Source organism: Scardinius erythrophthalmus (genome assembly GCF_964197995.2).
Source record: "Scardinius erythrophthalmus genome assembly, chromosome: 13".
Lineage (NCBI taxonomy): Eukaryota > Metazoa > Chordata > Actinopteri > Cypriniformes > Leuciscidae > Scardinius > Scardinius erythrophthalmus.
In genome coordinates, this window is record NC_138233.1 from 5,095,812 (window position 1) to 5,116,542 (window position 20,731).

The 20,731-nt window shown below is 39.6% G+C and overlaps 2 protein-coding genes across 2 annotated transcripts in view; both read left to right on the top strand.

The window, feature by feature from the left end:
* Positions 1 to 20,731, top strand: part of diaph1 (diaphanous related formin 1) — a 171,424-nt gene that overhangs the window by 33,888 nt on the left and 116,805 nt on the right. The window lies entirely within an intron of this gene.
* Positions 16,370 to 18,442, top strand: LOC308700362 (small integral membrane protein 32-like). The gene is made up of 2 exons (XM_081381958.1): positions 16,370 to 16,933; positions 17,885 to 18,442. Exons 1-2 carry the CDS (start codon positions 16,890 to 16,892, stop codon positions 18,213 to 18,215), a joined length of 375 nt encoding a protein of 124 aa, XP_081238084.1. The 5' UTR covers positions 16,370 to 16,889; the 3' UTR covers positions 18,216 to 18,442.

Here is a 20,731-nt window from a genome sequence, read left to right on the forward strand (position 1 = left end):
GGCAGATTTTTATTTTTTACTTATGCATTTTAACTTTAGTACACTAATTTATACATTTAACTTAAAACTTTCATGTAATCTCAATGTGAACTCTTTTATTAGTATAAACTTAGCTAGCTTAAACAAGTTAGTTTGCTAACCTACTATTTTGTTAAAATTTTTGCAATAGTATGTTACACAGTAGCACTTGCTGTATGAGTATAGCAATAATAAGGTTTTATTTGCTCTCAAATCAAGCCGCATGCACCACTTGTCAGCATGATGGTAACTATCCTAAAACCATCATTAACAGAAATTCTTCTAAATTAGCATAACATAACATTAATCACTACTAAATCTCCCACTTAACATTAATCTTGCACAAAAAAACATTAAATTACACTTAATTTTAGCATTTACTCTCCCTTTCGGGTGCCATCGGCAAAGCATGCTGGGAAATATACATCCCAGTCGTTTCAGTTAACTGAGTTAACTGAGTTAACTTTGTCTAAATTAAAATAAATAATTTCTTAAATCTCAAAACAATGAAACAGTTCAGTTTACTTAAAAAATATCAGTTCTGTGAACTTGAAAGAAAAAGAAAGTGCTAAATACTCATAAAAGTTAATCTGACTGAACTAATTAGTCAAATTTTAAGTTTGTCCTACTCAAACCAATTAATCATTTTGAGCGTTGGGGTTTACAGTAAAGGGCGGGGCTTGATTTTGTCTGTGTGTAATTGATTGGATGGTTGTGGTTTGCTATTGGAGGATCTCATGTGAGTGACAGGTTGCCCCGCCCTCACGCCTGTAAACTGTCATCAGAAAAGAGAAGAGATATTGCTGCAAGAGGGAGGGGAAATTATTCTGATTTAAGATTACAAGAATTAAACATGAATTAAAAAAAATAGTGATGTGCACAGATAAATCATTTATAATAGACACTGCAACATTACAAAAAAAAAAAAATGGTCCATTTTGCTTTCATGGTGACTTTAAAGAGATAGTCAATGTCAACCGATGCCTAAACATCATTGGTTTTCTTGTGTGTATCATAATGTGCCATTTGAGTGAGTGTGAGCTATAAACAAGTTTTAAAACTCTCAAACTCCACACTTTTTTTTCTGTCCTTTTTGGAGCTTCACAGATGTGAAAATTCTTCCTTTGTGTTTCACAGACAAATAACAGCATATTGGAAGAACATGAGAGTGAGTAGACGATGACAGAAATGTAACTTTCAGTCAGATTTGTAGCATTTCTATTGAAATATAATATATAATATCTAATGCATCATATATTATTCATTTGTAATCATCATTCTTTTTCTAATATGTCAGAAATGAGCCAATGGAGACACTGGTGCCTGGAGATATCACGCTCTTTCTCCGCACGTCATGGTCTCGGTCAGGTGTAAGAGACGGCTGGACATTAATCATGTGAAGGGCTTCAGGCGTTCACCTTCTGTAATTCTCACCTCAAGAACCAGCAGATTCTCTCTGAGTACTTCATTACTTTATATTACTTTTAACCCTCACTTTTAACCTAAAAAATATACTTTTCTTTTTCATTTTCACCACAATGGTATGAAACTCTGTGACGTTTGTGGCACTGGCTATGTAACACACACACACACACACACACACACACACACACACACACACACACACACACACACACACACACACACACACACACACACACACACACACACACACACACACACACACACACACACACACACACTTGCACACACATACTGTACACACACACACACACACACACAATATCGTGGACATGATTGGAAAAAGCAAAATGGTTGTAAAAAACAAACATCGTCACACTTGTACTCTTTGAAATGAGTGAATGTGAAAAAACACAGAATTTCTTTTACAATCCACAAATCAGCCTGAACTGAATCAACACTGAACTGAGTTGAGCTGAACAATGACACTATTGTCTTTTTAGAGCTGCTATACATCACAATTTAATAATTGATGAAGTTTGCATAATTGATTCGGTTATTTTGTCACTGTGAAGCTGCTTCAAAATATGTTTTGCATAAAGTGCAATAGAAATAAATGTAACTTGACTCAACATATTACAAATCCTTGTGTTCCAGTCAGAAACAAAATCTTTCTCATATTTAAATCAGTCAGAGACTGAATGAATTGATTTCACTTGAACTGAATCTTGTTTTGTTTTGAGTTGTTTTGACACATTTGAATTGAAATGAGTTGAATTAATGAATATGATGTTTTGATTTTGGACAAAGGATATTTTCCAGGCCACCGCATGATCGTGAATCATCCATACGGGTGCAGGGACATGATGTTGGATCATAACATATTTTGTGTTTGTGTCCCACGCAGGCGAGGTTGTTTTGGGACACGCTTCTGAATGTTTCAGCCGCAGCGACACATTCAAACGTCCAGCTAATGATATAAGATGGGAAATAAACGCAGGCACGGCTCCAGGAGAAGGACACGAAGGCTTGGGTGCGTGACATCTAGGCTGGCGTTAGTCCAGGCGTCTTCAGGGAGTGACAGAGGAAGAGGAATCTCACAATGCCACCCTCCGGGAACGTCACATGAATGACACTGGCAAGGGTTTGTGGTGCATCTATGTGCCCGAATTGTTGGTTTAATTTATTTATTTATGCATTAAAAACACGTGCCAGCGCTGCAGTCTCATGACATTGCTCAGAGCTTTTCTCTTTTATAGCTCAAGAGACTACTTAGTGATAAAGTATCAGCTTTGTCTCAGACGTTTCTCCTGCAAAAGAAATAAAAAGCGGTCTCAAGCGGTCAGTAGAGCCATAATCAAATAGAGCTATACTCTTAAAAATAAAGGTTCTTAATTAGAACCTATATGGTTCCATGAAGAAACTTTGACATCAATGGACATTTTCCATTGCACAAAAGTTTCTTTGGATTTTTTTTTTAAAGTTCTTCACACTTAGAAAAAATGGTTATTTTACGAACTGTTCCCTGAACGGTTCTTTAGAGAACCACAAATGGTTTTTCTATGGCATCACGCTTTTGGATCCTTTATTTTTAAGAGTGTATAAAATGAATGTGAATTGCAGCACGGATCATTTGATCTTTGGAGAATGTAATGAGAAATATTAATAAGTGTAATGAGTTAATTATTTAGATCCTATTGATCACAGACTTTCATATCTGAGTCTGTCATTTTATTATTATTATTTATATGCAATATTGTAATGCTGGGTGAACTCAGAAAAACAAAAGAGCTGGATCCAAATGCAGTTTTATAGTTTAATAACAAAATAAACATAAAACCACGGCAACCAGGGAACCAGTGAACAGAATGAGCATCACCAAACGTGGAACCAGGGAACAGAATGAGCATCACCAAACGTGGAACCAGTGAACAGAATGAGCATCACCAAACGTGGAACCAGGGAACAGAATGAGCATCACCAAAGTGGAACCAGGGAACAGAATGAGCATCACCAAACGTGGAACCAGGGAACCAGTGAACAGAATAAGCATCACCAAAGTGGAACCAGGGAACAGAATAAGCATCACCAAAGTGGAACCAGGGAATAGAATGAACATCACCAAACGTGGAACCAGGGAACCAGAGAACAGAATGAGCATCACCAATTGTGGAACCAGGGAACAGAATGAGCATCACCAAACGTGGAACCAGGGAACAGAATGAGTATCACCAAACGTGGAACCAGGGAACCAGGGAAAAGAATGAGCATCACCAAACGTGGAACCAGGGAACCAGGGAACAGAATAAGCATCACCAAAGTGGAACCAGGGAACAGAATGAGCATCACCAAACGTGGAACCAGGGAACCAGGGAAAAGAATGAGCATCACCAAACGTGGAACCAGGGAACCAGGGAACAGAATAAGCATCACCAAAGTGGAACCAGGGAACAGAATGAGCATCACCTAACGTGGAACCATGGAACAGAATGAGCATCACCAAACGTGGAACCAGGGAACAGAATGAGCATCAACAAACGTGGAACCAGGGAACCAGGGAACAGAATGAGCATCACCAAACGTGGAACCAGGGAACCAGGGAAAAGAATGAGCATCACCAAACGTGGAACCAGGGAACCAGGGAACAGAATAAGCATCACCAAAGTGGAACCAGGGAACAGAATGAGCATCACCAAGCATGGAACCAGGGAAGCAGTGAACAGAATGAGCATCACCAAAGTGGAACCAGGGAACAGAATAAGCATCACCAAAGTGGAACCAGGGAACAGAATGAGCATCACCAAATGTGGAACCAGGGAACCAGTGAACAGAATGAGCATCACCAAACGTGGAACCAGGGAACCAGGGAACAGAATGAGCATCACCAAAGTGGAACCAGGGAACAGAATGAGCATAACCTAACGTGGAACCATGGAACAGAATGAGCATCACCAAACGTGGAACCAGGGAACAGAATGAGCATCAACAAACGTGGAACCAGGGAACCAGGGAACAGAATGAGCATCACCAAATGTGGAACCAGGGAACCAGGGAAAAGAATGAGCATCACCAAACGTGGAACCAGGGAACCAGGGAACAGAATGAGCATCACCAAGCATGGAACCAGGGAAGCAGTGAACAGAATGAGCATCACCAAAGTGGAACCAGGGAACAGAATAAGCATCACCAAAGTGGAACCAGGGAACAGAATGAGCATCACCAAATGTGGAACCAGGGAACCAGTGAACAGAATGAGCATCACCAAACGTGGAACCAGGGAACCAGGGAAGCAGGGAACAGAATGAGCATCACCAAAGTGGAACCAGGGAACAGAATGAGCATCACCAAACTTGGAACCAGGGACCCAGAGAACAGAATGAGCATCACCAAACGTGGAACCAGGGAACCAGGGAAAAGAATGAGCATCACCAAACGTGGAACCAGGGAACCAGGGAACAGAATAAGCATCACCAAAGTGGAACCAGGGAACAGAATGAGCATCACCAAACGTGGAACCAGGGAACCAGGGAACAAAATGAGCATCACCAAACGTGGAACCAGGGAACAGAATGAGCATCACTAAACGTGGAACCAGGGAACAGAATGAGCATCACCAAACGTACATCCAGGGAACCAGCGAACAGAATGAGCATCACCAAACGTGGAACCAGGGAACCATACCTTTTATTTTATTTCAGATTAATTTAAATGAACAAAAACATTTATAATATTTTCATGATTTTTCACAAATTTTTTTCTCTTGTTTTTGAGTTTTTGTTTATTAAACCAGTCTCTTTCTTTGTATTAACTCTCCATTTCTGTGGTTTTTTTTTTTTCTCAGGAGAAACATCTGAGAAGAAGGAAATCTCTCCGTATGATCTTGTTGCTATATATGATAAACATTTGCGTTATGGACCTTAATCAGAGTAAATGCCTTTTAAAATGATGTGAATGAAAAAGTGTATTTGATGTTGATCTATCAGCCAAACGTGTGTGTTTCCAAACATTTCCAGTGGCCAAAAACCTCATTTTCATTTTCATCTAATTAAATATTGCATCTACCCTGATTAAGGTCCATTAATTTGTGTTTTTCACACAGGACACCTCTTTTTTCTCAGACACATGGATGTGTGACAAACCCTATCAAACAGTGTATTTTCACTTTTGATTTTGTTTAAAATCGACCTCCAGCAGAACCTAACGAGAAATATCATGCTGAAGAATTCCCTTTCCTCTGTGTGTGTGTGTGTGTGTGTGTGTGTGTGTGTGTGTGTGTGTGTGTGTGTATGTGTGTGAGCATTTGAACAGAAGGATATTGATTATATTCCAGTCCTTTAGGCACAAACGCACTGGCGTATGGCAAGAAGAATGACACCACTTATTCCCCATACATTTCTCTTTTTCCCCCCTCCTCACACACGTTTTATTTCCCTGGAGAGAAGCCATCACTCATTACTGTCAGCAGCAAAGTCCCACCAGCACCGCCATCATCATCACCATCTCATTCTTTCCCATCGAGGCCGTCGCCCCGCGGCACCCTGGGATAGATACTGGACGACTGATGAGCGCTTGAGATCTACAGGTGATCAGAATCTGTTAACACTCACCGACAGTCCTTAGACTCTTTTGGAGCTGGATTTTTGACTATTAGTGTAAAGTCTGGTCCACTTTGCAACTTATTCTACTTTTATATAGTGCTTTGAGTATACAAAGAACCTAGTATACACTAACCTCGAGTTAGTGTTGAAGTCTTCATCTATGGTCAGTTTTCTCTTTCAGCTCAAATAATGTAATGGCTGAGCAACAGTTAGAAGAGAATCTTAATTAGCTAAAATGTTGACTGGTTTAAATCTGGTTTAATGTCACAGACATTTGAAGTCAGTCAAGTCACCTTTATTTATATAGCGCTTTTACAATGCATATTGTTTCATAGCAGCTTTACAGTGATAACAGAAAAATAATGCAACATGTTTGAATTTTTGGACCGATTTTAGAACACGTTGTTTACATTTGTCATGTGTCTCAATGTGAGTTTGTGTTCGGAACGGCTTGAAAGGTGTGTCAGTCGTTTACTGTGTGATGGCCAGTTTTTCGGCAAGTGTCTGATGTTTAAATCAGTTTAGATTGTGTAGTGTCTTCAAGCCTTGCGATGGTTTGCTGGTCTTTAACCTGCTGGTGATCTAAACCCTCTAAAACCATCCAAACAGACCAGCTTAAAGTGCTTGGCCAAGCTGGGAGACATGAGGACATGTACAAATAAACAGTGCTATCAGCGGGTGCAATTCACTCTTAATGGATTTCCCATTCAATCCCCTTCAAAGATGTGATGCACCTCACAAACTTTAACACATCCAGCAATCTGTTTATCCTCAGAAGCTCTTATTGCAGGAATCTGGTGACATGTAAACAACACCAAACACCCTTGCGTCGCAGCGGATTCTGGGAAGTCCGTGAACAGTGACCGTCCGCGGTCGTGCCATCTGAGTTCAGACTGTATTCTCACTGACTCAAGAGTGAAAGCAGAACACACAGAATCCGTTCTGTCACACTGCCAGGACCAAACAGCAGAGCATGTGGCGCCTCTGTCTGCTCTCACCTGTCACGGGTTATTATGGGACGCAGCGCTCGAATCCGCACGTACACACACACACACACACACACACACACACACACACATGCTGGAAGAAACAACTAACCCAAGAACCAACTAACCACGCTAGCTCTAATTTTAACCGAAGGCATTAGATCTGGAGTGAGTCAGATGTGAGTAGGATGCGCTACAGTCACACACACAGTCAACAGCAGGAGATGCCTGCAAATATCACAGATTCGCTCATTGATTTATAATTACACTAGTCCTGTGTGCATTCGGTTTCAGTATACAGTTTATGTGTAGGCTACTGTAAATGCATGAATGTGCAGAGAAAAGGCTATTTAAAATAGCCTAATATTTTAAACGGACAGCATGGCATTTTTCGCCACTGGGGGTCGCTAACCTATTTACAATAACAAAGGCGTAGTTTGATGATGCAACATTTGCTAAGAATTATGGATCTTGTCGTCAACGTCAAGCCGACCGATCTAATAATGTTTATGGATGAGTGAATACATCGATGTTTTTATCATGACTGTGATATGAAGCAGTTCGGGATTGCTAAGAGACAGCTATCAGCTCCACACGCGACGCGAGTCCCGCGGATATAAAAGGAATATGGATATTTCATTCTACCGAACTACACGCAGAATTACTACTCACAGGCCAGTTTATTAGACAAATTAAACTTGTGAGGTAACGCAGCGCTGTTTCACTTGGTCTAACATTACACTAGCACACTAAACTGCATTTAAATGTGTTGAAATGTATGTGTTAGTTTGTCTGTATGAGACTAGCAGTAAGCTAGATCAACATTAGAATAACATACAGATCATATTCTAACATTTTATCATTGTTGAACTATATAACATTGATTAGTTTTATGTAAATGTGCTCACCTACATGTAGGAGCGGTCGAAGTCTCGACGTGGAGCTCTCGTTTATATACGTTACTGTCTATGGGAGCTCTAGGCATCTCGAAAACACCGCGCTGATATTGATTCTCGTTTTAGTTCTCCTTTTTTATACAAAGTCTGCTTGCCATGGTCCATAATGTTTGAACGAAACAACAACAACAGGGTGCAAATAGACATTGCGAACTACACATTTGTCCACGTCTGTCGCTTTGGTTACTATCAGACGGCTCTGGTTGCTATGGCAGCACGAGCGGAAACCAGGGACAACGCGGATATGACACCATTGACCGCGACAAAACGGAAATAAAGAAACGGGACGTGTCTTCGAATTAAATTACAAATTTCTCCTGGTTTGAAAGTTGTTGGAAACAGTCGGGATAATGTAAGTACACAACTAAAAAATATATATAACATAGATATAGTGATTTTTGCTATTTTTAAAGCAAAAAAAGTTACATATTGTGCCTTTAATAGCCTAATATAATAACCTTGTTCCATTAATGTTTACAATGAAAATAATGGCCTCCCGAACGTCGTGACCGAGTAAATAAAGACACATGCTCTCAAATTACCCATTGAGACTGTGTTTGTGGGTTTTGCAAGTAATTTGCATTTCATTTTTAAGGTTTTTTTTTCCAGTTCTCTCACATTATCTGTTGTCATAATGTGAGAGTGTATGCTATCATTTACCCATATTGCACGTTCTCAGAACTTTGGCTTACGTTGTTGCAAGGTTGATTTTCCCGGCAAAAACGCCCCGAGCCCTTCACATAAAATGAATCGACAGGCTTTTTTCATAGACAACCTACAGTAGGATGTCGGGCAATGCCTCATTTTATAAGTTTCATTACAAGCTGTTCACACATTAGCAATAAAAAAAGCAAATAATGCATGAAAATTCTTACATATACCTGTGAATTATCAAAATATTTTCCTGAAAAAATTCAAGGCGACTTCAGGTAAAAATGTTTATACCAGAAGGGTTCAGCTGACAAAAGTTTGGGAATTTATGATTCTGAGTATTAGGAACTGCATGCAACGTTCTTGCAAGGTTCTTCCAGTAAAACTAACATCTGTTCAGTGTTATCTGGTCTCAAACATGAGCACAAAAAGTTTAAAAGTAAACATTTAAAAGTAATGTTTGCAAAGAGTGGAACATTCCGTTAATGTTTTGCTAAGGTTCATTAACATTCAGAAATAATATTTGAATAACTTAATGGGAGCTTTAACCATTCTTAGACCATATTTTAGATCGAAAAGTCTTTGATAACGCGAAGGAACATCCCACCGAAAACGCATCTAGGCTTTCTCTCTCGCTTGCTCGATTTCTGTGATTTTGTATAGAATTTGTGGGTGCCAGGGAGCCACTATTAATATGCGGGAGATTCCCGGTACCTTCCGGGAGAGGTGGGATGTCTGTTGTCCCAAGGGAAGAATTGAACCCAAAATCCTACACTTTTAGTGTGTGGGTGCCTTTAGTTCTGGTTGCTTACACAACTGCAGATCCTGATTTCACCAAGTACAACATGTTCCTGGATCAACATCTTTGCTGATCCTGGAACAACATTTTAATCAACCAATCAGACAATAAACAATAGCACACACAGCCAGACTGCACTGGCACAAAATAATACCACACACTGCTGTGTGCATATGTTGTCTCTCTCCATCCTGGATGAAGAAATGCATTTGGGATTTTGTGTCAATAGACTCTCAACCCTTGCAATTGTCTCAACCCGCTGGGTTGTGCTAATGAAATCTGTCATCTCCGAATCCTCCTCTCACTCCAATCTATTCCTGTGCGTGTGTGTTTGTTTAGTCTGTCTGTGGGATTTTCGACTGTTTATATAATGTTGAACTGTGGTCATTTCCAGACATTCCCGCGCTCCTCTCTCCCATGTCAGACGATAACGCCGTGTCGCTCTGTGTCGCATGTAAACACACATGGCAAGCAAGAGCTGACATTCTTATGGAAATCAGCATGAGGCGTTGAGATGAGACCAATCTGAGACAGCCGTGAAGAGGAGGATGAAGACATCTCAGGAGAGGCTGTTAAACAGGCGAGATGCAGAGAGCTTGATAGGTGATGTTTGAAGCAACGACCTCATCTGATTTAAAGGAATTGTGTTTAATTGTAGAATCTCAGTGAAGATCTAAACCAACCATAATTCAGTGCGTTCTTTTAATTCAGCCAAGAGCAATCGGTCCTCTATTGGTCAGACGTCTCCACGTGATATTACCAATTCGCAGGTCACCAAACTTGACCTTTAATGCACCGAAATGCAAAACTTCTTCGCATGAGCTTGTGTTTCGTTTCTCCTGCATTTGCATACACATGAATAAGTCAGTCAAACGAAAAGTGTAAAATGCATGTTTGAGCTGTTTGAACTGAAAGCAAATTGAACTGACAAATCTTAAAATACATCAGTGCCATTATTTTGTCTCAAGATGCACACCACTAATGTGTTTTTCTAACATTTATAAAAGCTACTTAAGTTCCCTAATTGAACTAAGTCCTAATCCTGGCTTAATCTATGGCCTATACGTGTATTTACTGTCACATTTGATCAATTTGATGTGTCCTTGCTGAATAAAAGTATTAATTTTTTTTTAAACAAAAAAAAAAAAAGGAATGACCCCAGACTTATAAACTGCACTGGATTGTACTGTATTGTATATTTAAAATCTTCAATTAACTTTTAACTTGTTGATTTGATTGCGTCATTCGCAGTGCTTCATGGGATGAGTGGCTTCAGATTGTCATACACATTTTGGATCAAATGTTGTGATTCATCTGAGAACTGGTTGGATCAGCTCTTGGCTCACAGCTCAATAATGAATCATTTTCTTAAACCCCTTTGGAGAAAATGAATGAGAAAAATACTTCCACAACCAAGGCGCGCTGTAAAAGTGGGCGGCCGATATTGAGCTCCATTGTACATGAGAGAGAGAGAGAGAGGGGGAGAGATAGTCCATACCCTGCCTGGATTGTGTCTGTTTATTTAACAGAGTTATATAAATGAAGTCCTGCCGTCTGCCAGCGCTGGTCCACAGCAAACACATTCTTTATTCCCTGCCGATTTTATACCAGGGTGAGATCAGTGTGTTGCAGCCATTAAATCATGCCTGTGTTTCAGTGTAAATCCCACAACTATATTTCAGGTCAGTTTAGAAGAAGATTCTGCATAATTTACACGGACAAACACACATATTCACATCTTATGAAGAATATGAATGTCTGAGTGATTTTCAGTGTGATGCTAGTGCATCAAGCAGGTGAAAATCTTAATTACAATCTCCACACTAATATTTTAATCCTTATGGTTCCCTTAGATGAAGCCAGGATTAGGCCTTAGTTTAATTAGGACATTTAAGTAGCTTTTTTAAGTGTGCCTTAGAAAAAAAAAACACATTACTGGCGTGCATCTTGAGACAAAACCATGCATGGCACTGATGTATTTTAACCCTTTAAAGCCTGACACATTAAAAAAATGACAGAAAATTATATATTTTTGGAAATTAGATGTTTATTAAGCCTTGAATCAAAATATAAATTTTTTTTTTTGCCAACTCATTTTGTTTATGATATATTTTTTGTATCACATTTGATACATCAGGCTTTTGGGGAACGTTTTGTTTACAACAGTGTAGATTTTAGATACAAAAAATCTATTATGCCTTTAACAGTTTGAAAACATAGCAGTTTCTGTCTTTGTTCAGGCAAAGATGCACCTTACACTTCTCACAGTACACATGTGAGAAGTGGTTGTTGGTGCAATGCTTGCATCTTTGCACCAACAAAGTGCAAAGATGCACTTTGGCGGCCTATAGCTTTAGGCGGCCTATAGCTTTTTTATTTATTTATTTGATTTATTCCCATTTAGAAACATTTTTTTTAAATTACTAAGCAACCACTGAATGGAACAACACAAATTATATATCATTTTAAAGCTTAGGATCTCAGGATCTTAGGATCTTTTATTACATTTATTAATTCCTAACGAGTGCTGAGTAATCCCTCTAAAACCAAGTGTACCGCCAGCAGGCGCCACCTAGCTGCGAAAATATTCATTACCATATTTTTCAAAAATCTTGCCTTGATTAACACAAAGTTGATGTCATTTGAAAGCTTAGAGTCTGAACTTTACAGTGAATGTATCCACTTTGAAAAACTCTTAAGTATTTGCTGAGTTATTTGCTGATAAATAGAATTTCTTTTTTTCATAATCTATAAAATAATGTACTGCAATGTGTCAAAAACATCATACAGCTCATGAAACATTCACAGATCATTGAACATTGCACTTCATTTTTTACAGCATATTATTACAATTAAAATGAGCCCAAAATTAACATAATCTATTGCTTTTATGACAAGATATTCTTCATGGAGAAAAAATTGCCCATGAGGGGGTGTCAAAGACTGTACAAAAAGGCTATCTCTTTTCAAAATGCTGTAATTTTTGATTCCTTTATCCAAATTTTTTTTTTTTTATCCAGATGCAGCTAACATAGGGGGACTTCACTAAAAAAGAATTTTCCTCCTACCTTATTTCCTTCCTGAGTTATTCCATGACAAATAAGAAAGATATGCAAAATCATAATAAAAATTCTATATATATATATTGTCTTTTATCCGCCGTTTCTTGGCAGGACAATGTCCAAATGTAATGTAATTTATATTTTCAAAAAATGTAAAAAGAGTTCTTTCAAACGATACCTACCTTTTGACTCTCCTTGCTATAGTTTTGGAGTTATTATGATTATATAATTTTTATATAGTTTGGGGCAAAATTGGCTGTTTCAGGCTTACCAGTTCATTTCTCTGTGTGTGTGGGTGTGTGTGTGTGGGTGTGTGTGTGTGTGTGTGTGTGGGGGGGGTGTCTTATTTGCACTCTTGATGTTTTAGAGTGTCACCCCTTCATTGCTGTACACTTTTTTTCAGCACAGTGGCTGATCTGTAGCTTGTACCACCAAAAGTTTCTCTGAGTTTTCCTATTTTTTCGTATTTCCCATTCATTTCCTATGTCGCCCGTTTTCGGGCGGGAGGAAGCTAAGTGTGACTTTTTTTTTACGACCCTTTACCATATCAGAATCATCTCCTTGATTTTTTTTTGTGTGTTCATATAGGTAATAAAACAAAAGTCACCAAGTTTCACCCCCATCCAATGAAGCAAAAAAATTAAACAATTCGAAACGTTCAAGTTTTCGCCCGTTTTCGGGCGAAGAATCCCAGAGGGTTATGGCATTTCAGTCATTAATTGCCATTAATTGAATCATCCCAATATTGTGTGTGTTTGCATTGTGGTAGTCATAAAATAACATTACTACAATTTGACATTACTGTTTAGACATAAAGCACCTATGCTCATGCTCTCACTGATTCAGTATATGTCTTAGAAACTCGTGTATCAAATATGATACATGCGGCTTTAAAGGGTTAAGATCTGTCAATGCAATTTGCCTACAGCTCAAACATGCATTTTACTTTGGGACTAGACTAGTTTAAGCCTTGTCTGTGAAACTGGAAAATGTTTGACAATTTGAATTCTAAATATGAGCAATGGCGATGCTTGACTTAGCAAGTTCCAATTCAACAAACCTCAACAAATCTCAGTGAGTCTGAATCCCAAACATCATGTTGTAACTTCCTGAATTGCATGCTTTGCCATCGGTTGACGTTAAAGCACTTTTCATAAGCCTCTCTGAAGTACGTCTGCTAAATGCAGAAAATATAATCTGCATGACGTGATCTATTTTAGGTGCTAAACTAATTCCATGGCGCACCTCTGTAAACATTTCCAGTCATTTCCCTCTTCACCTCATGTGCATTTCTGTCACGAGCCGCTCATAACCTCACGAGGAGACCCAGCCACAAACGTCAGCGGGATGCTAACTTCACATAACCTCGAAAAGACCCAGAGCTGGGCTTGATGAAGAGCGTGTGAATCGCAGTTCTTCATTAGGGGAACGCATGAGGCTCTACGGCCTGTGGCGGGAAGACTTATCTCACATTACCTCGTGTCTCCCCTGCCGAGAACAAGCTCCAGTCATCAGCGGGGACGTAGGAGGAAAGCTTGCGCATCCGTCGCGTGTTGTCTATCTGCCGTTGTCCTCAAGTGTGATTTTACATCTTTTCACGGTTAATTACGTGCGTTTCTTCTGGGACGAGAGAGCTGAGGGGGGAGGACGGTAGCTTTTTCTTAACATATACGTGTTAAATTCTAGTTCCAGGCCAGATACTAATTAGGGCGAACAAAGATATGGATGTTTGGTGGTCTAAAAATACGCCCTTGCATGTCTTTTCTCGCTTGCTTCCGTCCATGTCCACGCTATCTCTAGAATCATAACGGCCCTCCAGGTGGAATTTCATAAAGGCGAGGGACTTATTTGTCAGCGAGTGGATTAGAGGTAGATTGGATTGGACAGCGCAAGAACAGAAAAATGGGTCAGTGTATTGGTGGGGGAGGCAGGAAGGTTCCCGGTGGCAAAACTGGCCATTTAGAGGAAAAGTGTCAGTTGCAAAGCAATTATAATCTCCTTAGCCCGACGCAATTACAGCAACGCTCTTCCCTTCAGCGGAGGCAAATACCACCGGAGGATATTTATGCTGAGCTGCGGCGTGGAGATTTCTGCACTTTAGGCAAAACGCTTGTGTGTAAGATGCTTACACGAGGCGACAAAGTCTTCCTAGAGCACATTAACCTGGTCATTTAATGCAGACTGGCATGTTTTCAGGCTCGTGTGACAGCTTTTTCACACACACTTAAGTGTACTGGTGTCTTAAAAAGCCCAGAAACCAAAACACTGATCTGAAGAACCTATAATGTAACATGAATAGCTTTCTTTAAAGCCACATAGCAATACAAGCCCTACAAAAACGCTAAGAGGATTCTGAAGGAATAATTCCATTGAAGAATATTTAAAGTGTTTTTCTTTAAAATGCTGCAAATATCAACTTAAGAAGAAGCTTTATGTTTAATGGTGTAGTGAATGAAACTGCTGCGTAAACTCTTTCTGTCTATAAATGACATGTTATGGTCGTGTCCAATCGGCCCGTCTGTTCACTTCAGTGGGGTCACCCAGCCAATGTGACTCTGTCCTAATCGCACCGTTCACTGCTAATTCAAGACAGGTGCTGATGAATATTGATGAGCCATTTAACCTCTGAGCTGTGATATGATGTGATTAACACAAGGAGGGCGTGTCCTCAAACTTATATGAATACCTGCGTCTTCATTGAGAGGTTACTTGAACATCACACTCAGCAGTGCTAATTCCTTAAGAAAAAATGAATGAATGGGTTATTCATTCAGATTATTCCAAACTTGGCACATTATGCATGCCAGATTTATTTTGTATTAAAGAGAAAGTAAAGTATGTTTCAGGCTCTTCAGAGTGAAATCCACTAGACTCCATTGTCTCATTAGGTTTTATTGCATAATTTTAACAGTAAGAGACTAAGTTTCCTACTATATTTGGTGAAAAACTAAAACAAGTAATAAAAACTCAGTGAGTGTTTTAGCGCAATTTTCTGACGTCATGGGATCACAACACTAAGAGATAGTAAATCTTTTCCTGGATTTTTTTTTTTGTGCGTTCCCGAGATTAGACCTTCCTTAACATAATGCCGAAAACCCGAAGTCTCTAGGTGGTCTGGTTGAGGAGTAGATAGAAGTGCAAGATTGGTGCGCACAGACAGAACAGAAATCATGAGTTAACAAGCGCAATTTTGTCCGGTGGAAAATTGCGCTAAAAAATCTATTTGGAAAAATGTTAACGTTTTTGGAAGAATGAGTCATCTTATCATTTACAATGAATGTTGTGCAAATTTACAGTGCAAATGTACTGATGCTCCAAGAATTATCTGTGTGACTTTTTTCATTGAAATACGTGTTTCTTCTTATGTTTTTTTTTTCTCTTCTTATCAGTTATGTTATGTCTTATGTCTTATGTTCTTAAACACATTGCATGTTTTAGTGTCATGTGTTACCATGGTGGTGTTTTGTATTTGTGTGCACCTTTTATCAATCAGGATTTGTCTCAGCTTGTAGAAAAGCTACTTGTGATGAGCTTTAATTCTCTGTGGCTGTCTGTCTCATTACCACCTGTGTTTACTATGGTTTTCAGCAAACTTTAGTAAGCCTGCGTCAGTCACCACAGCCTAATGCATGAGAATGATCCATTACTTTAATGGAACACAGCACCCTTGCACTACTACACTTATACAGTTCAACGACGGTAACACACATTTGATGATCCAACATGCGACATCACGCACAATTCTGAGCCAGAATAACTCATGATGACATCAGCAGCTCAGACGGTCCCTTTAAATGTCTGGCTCAGCTGATAGGCTGCATGTCTCTCTCTCCCTCTCTCTCTCTCCCTGTAAAACCTCTCCGAGACATTCCGCACCCTCTTGAAACTCTTCCACTCACTTGTTCTCAAATTGAAGAGTCTGTCTGAGGAGAGAGAGAGACATTTACGCGTCTCCGTCTCCATTGCGCACAGAGAACTGCTCGTTTATCTTACGTTTCTATGTTTCCTTCATTTGTTCTCTTCCTCTCCAGCCGAACCGGATCGATTGGCACCCATCACCTGAGGTATTGAATGACGGATGCGCGTGAGGAGAGCCACTTTCCCCGGATATAAACCTTCCAAACCATGGGAACCCGCGTGAAAGGAGTGATTCTGTGTATGCGAAGAAACTGAAACCCGTTGTGAGCTTCACTGCGCGTTTATTGAGACGTTTGGGGAGATTTGGATCCGTCGGTGTGATTGGAGAGGTCCACTCTCTCCTATAGCGCAAGACTCTATGGAAACGCACATTGTGGGACATGGATAGACTGTTTGCGCCATCTGTGGATGTAGTGCCGATGACCAGAGCCCCCGTCTGAGGAGTGTTGGAGGTCTGCTGGTCTTGGGGAGAGTGTGGTATGCGAACGCAACGACTCGCCCTCCTGTCCGAGGCGCACAGACAGTGAGTGGATCCCTGCGCAACGCTTATCTTAACGTTCACCTCAACGGTGTTTTCATTTGCTTTTAGTAAATTATATGTATTTTTTGTTATTGCATTAAAATATCGTTTTTAATAGCCAGTATTTACACTATCGATAAAGGAGACTGGGGTAAGTTGTCACATCTTTTATTCTAGTTAAAAGCTTATTTCTTTGTTTAGGTGTATTTTTTATGAAACTTGATTACTGTGCAGACACAAATATTAAAGTCTTGATCACTGTTTAATTTTCACCGTAATTGCCCTGCATAAAATATACTGTTTATTGAGCACACGTTGAACTTGTATCGGGGCATGTTGGCACATAATATGGGGTATACGTTGTCTCAGTGAGTTTGAGAAGAAACCCTTTGTTAAAAAATATGTAAAATGCTATCTGAAGTAACAAAAAAAGCAAAATATGAATGAATTAAAAATGAAACAATTAGTCCTATAAACTCAATTCATGAAAGAGCAAAAATAGGCTTAAATAAATAAACAAAACATTGTTTTGGCCAGTGGAAAGTGTTTGTTAATGAACTGTACAAAACCATGTGACAACTTGCCCCAAACTGCCTTGTAAAATACGTATCATGAGGACACATTCAACACTTCAGCTCAAATCCACCTGTATTAAATAGCGACTTTTGTGTTATTTTATGTCAATATGATTTCACTGTGTTCACTTATTTAGCCAACCAGTATAACATATGTTGATATTAGGTTATTAGTTTAGAGAGGATATCAAACACTTCTAGGGAAAACCACCACACAAAACCTCTGCTAAATAAAAGAAGAATTTGACTCAAAACCTGAGATGAAGACCCTGTGACAACTAGCCCCAGTGTGTTTCAGATATCATCTTATCCTGCATGTGACTGCTTCCTACTAGTATAATCATACATATCCAATGTATATTTGTCTGTTGTGGTCTAGATTCATCATGCTGAGGCAGATGCTGTTGAACTCCACGGCAGCGGCGCAAGACTTCGACCTGATGACCCACACACACACGCAGGCGCCGCTGAGCGTGTCCCACGGGCCCGTGAGCGTGTCGGCCCTCCTGAAGCCCACGGGCCGCGGGAGCTCGCTGCGAGAGGGAGAGCCCGACAAACCCGACCTGGCCACCTATGTGGTGATGTGTCTGGTGCTTTTCCTCCTCGTCCTCCTCATCGTGTTCTTCATCAACTGCCAGCTGAGGAACTCTTTCTTCGCCTCCATGCCTTACGACCGGTCACTGCGAGAAGCCCGCAGCTCCTACAAATGACCCGTTTGACCCGAAGCGATTGGAACGTAGGATGCAAAGCAGTTTGGATGACAGAAGCAGCCCGGATTGAAGCCGAACTCATTGATCTGTCTGTATATAGTGACTGTTTTGTACTTCTGCACGGCCTTTTCTGTCCATATAGGGTTTATCACAAGTTGTGTGCATTATGTAAGACAGATTATTTTCTTGTACGGTGTTAAACCATGATTAAATCTCACATTCATGACCATCTGTGTAAAAAGCCCTGCTGATATTGATCACGGTTGAAGCAAACATGAGGCTTAAGAAACATGCTCATGGTTTACCCTTTTTTAAATGAGCTTACGGCCTAGGGGTTACAGGAATCATTTCTTCATCCTCATGTCATCATTTGCATCCTTTACCTTGTGTTTTACAAACCTGGGGTGCGTTTCCCGTTTAACGAAGTCATTCGTTGACTAACTACCATAGTATGAAGCATCGTTGGAGCAACTAACCAACTAGTCTCGACTGTTTCCTGAAAGCACAGTCACATGGCCGCACCTCTGTCGTTTGAGCCACATTAGTTCAGCAATATACATTAGGACTGTCGTCACAAACATGTGAAGGAGAAATAACTTCTGCTGATTAATCTATTCCAGATCTCCGAGATGCTGCCGTAACGAACATGACACCTAATGACTACTTCACTGTTTTTGTTTCATGTCATTTTGCTTTATTAGATGTTTGATTCATCACCGGTTCCCTCATAAGTCATACTCTGGACTTCCCTTGTGCACATGCACTCTTCGAAACTGATTGTTGACATGCAAATATATATATATATATATATATATAGTGCTCGCTCTATTAAAGTCCACATATCATTTTAAGAAGACACTATGCATCAAACCACAGGTCAAGAGCTGCAGTTCCAACAAGCACTTTAGTTTGCGATGCTGTTTAAAACTATAGTTTCTGGAAACGGCAAATCGTTTAATTATGTTGGGAACGACAGAACTTCGACCATAGTTGGCTAACCATGCTTTCAGGAAACACAACACACCCCTGTATGTATTTCTTCCATTAAACACAAAAGAATAAGTTTTGATCATTCTTGAGTTGCATTAACAAAATTTGGTGGTTTATTTTAGTATTATTCATATATTTTTATAGTATTTATTTATATTTTGAATAAGCATTCATTTTTGAATTTTATTTTTTATTCTATTTAGCTTTAATTAATTTTTATAGTTATTTTAGTATTATAATTTCAGCCTATTTTAATTCAGTTAGTTGCCAGTCTGTTTATGGTTTCATCTGATAATTATATTTCATTTAATTCCAGCTAATGAACAAAAACTGGGCTATTTTTAGTCTTAGTTCAAAACTAACACAGGTTTGATTTGAACAATCTTCCACAGAAGAAAGTAAGTCATTTGGGTGAGTAAATGATGACAGAATTATAATTTTAGGGTTGAATTGTTCCATTAAAGACCTGAGTTAAAGGGTTTCAGATTCAAGCCCTTATAAATCATCACCATTGTGTCCTGTGAGACTCTTCGGGGGAAAGCAACAACTAAATGAGTCGAGCAGTCATTAGTCCGGCTTCCAGCCAGCTGAGCCTAAATCATCTATCGACGTTTGTCTGGCGGTTATTTTATTCTCCTGAAGTTACGTAAAAGACGCCAGTGCCAGCAGAGATAGAAATCAATCTGATATCTGTCTTAATCCGCATCCGATGCGGTAAAGCTGTGATGACAGACGCAGAGAGTCAGGTGCGACTCGATAAGAGAGACGCCGGGGCACATAGTATGAAACCAAGATAAATGACTGTGTCTCTCTCCTCAAGAGCCTTCCTGAGCAGCTCACAAACACTGGAGGAAACAAATGGCCATGACAGAAATATCAAACTGTTCTGAGATATAGTTCAGGTAAACCCTGCATTGTGAGGACAAAATGTCCCTCAAAGATGGCAATACCAGAAATCCTTGTCCTTGTAGGGACATATTTTGGTCCCCATGAGGAAAACAGCTTATAAATCATACCAAGTGATGTTTTTTTGATGTTGAAAATGTAAAGATAGTTTTGTGTGATAAGCAGGTTTATGGGTAGAGTTAGTGTAAGGGGACAGAATATACAGTTTGTACAGTATAAACATCATTATCACTAAGTCCCCATAAAGATAGTGAACCAGACATGACTGTGTGTGTGTGTGTGAGAGAGAGAGAGAGAGAGAGAGAGAGAGAGAGAGAGAGAGAGAGAGAGAGAGAGATGTGTTTAAATACAAGCTAATGTGTTCACTGTATGATAGATGATAGTTCATTTGACCTATTCAGTAATTCCCACTATAGGGATTTCTGCTTGTGTTGCTTTAAAACTTGCAATTGGACACTAATTTACTGACACTAATTCGGACACTAATGTACTGTTTTTCGTATACTGAGCCAAAAACATTTCATTCGCGCCTGTTCTCAACTGAGAAACTGCTTCCTAAAGAGACTAAATAATATCTCTAAAAACGGCACATTTTTAGTGTAAAGCTTTAGGTAAATCTG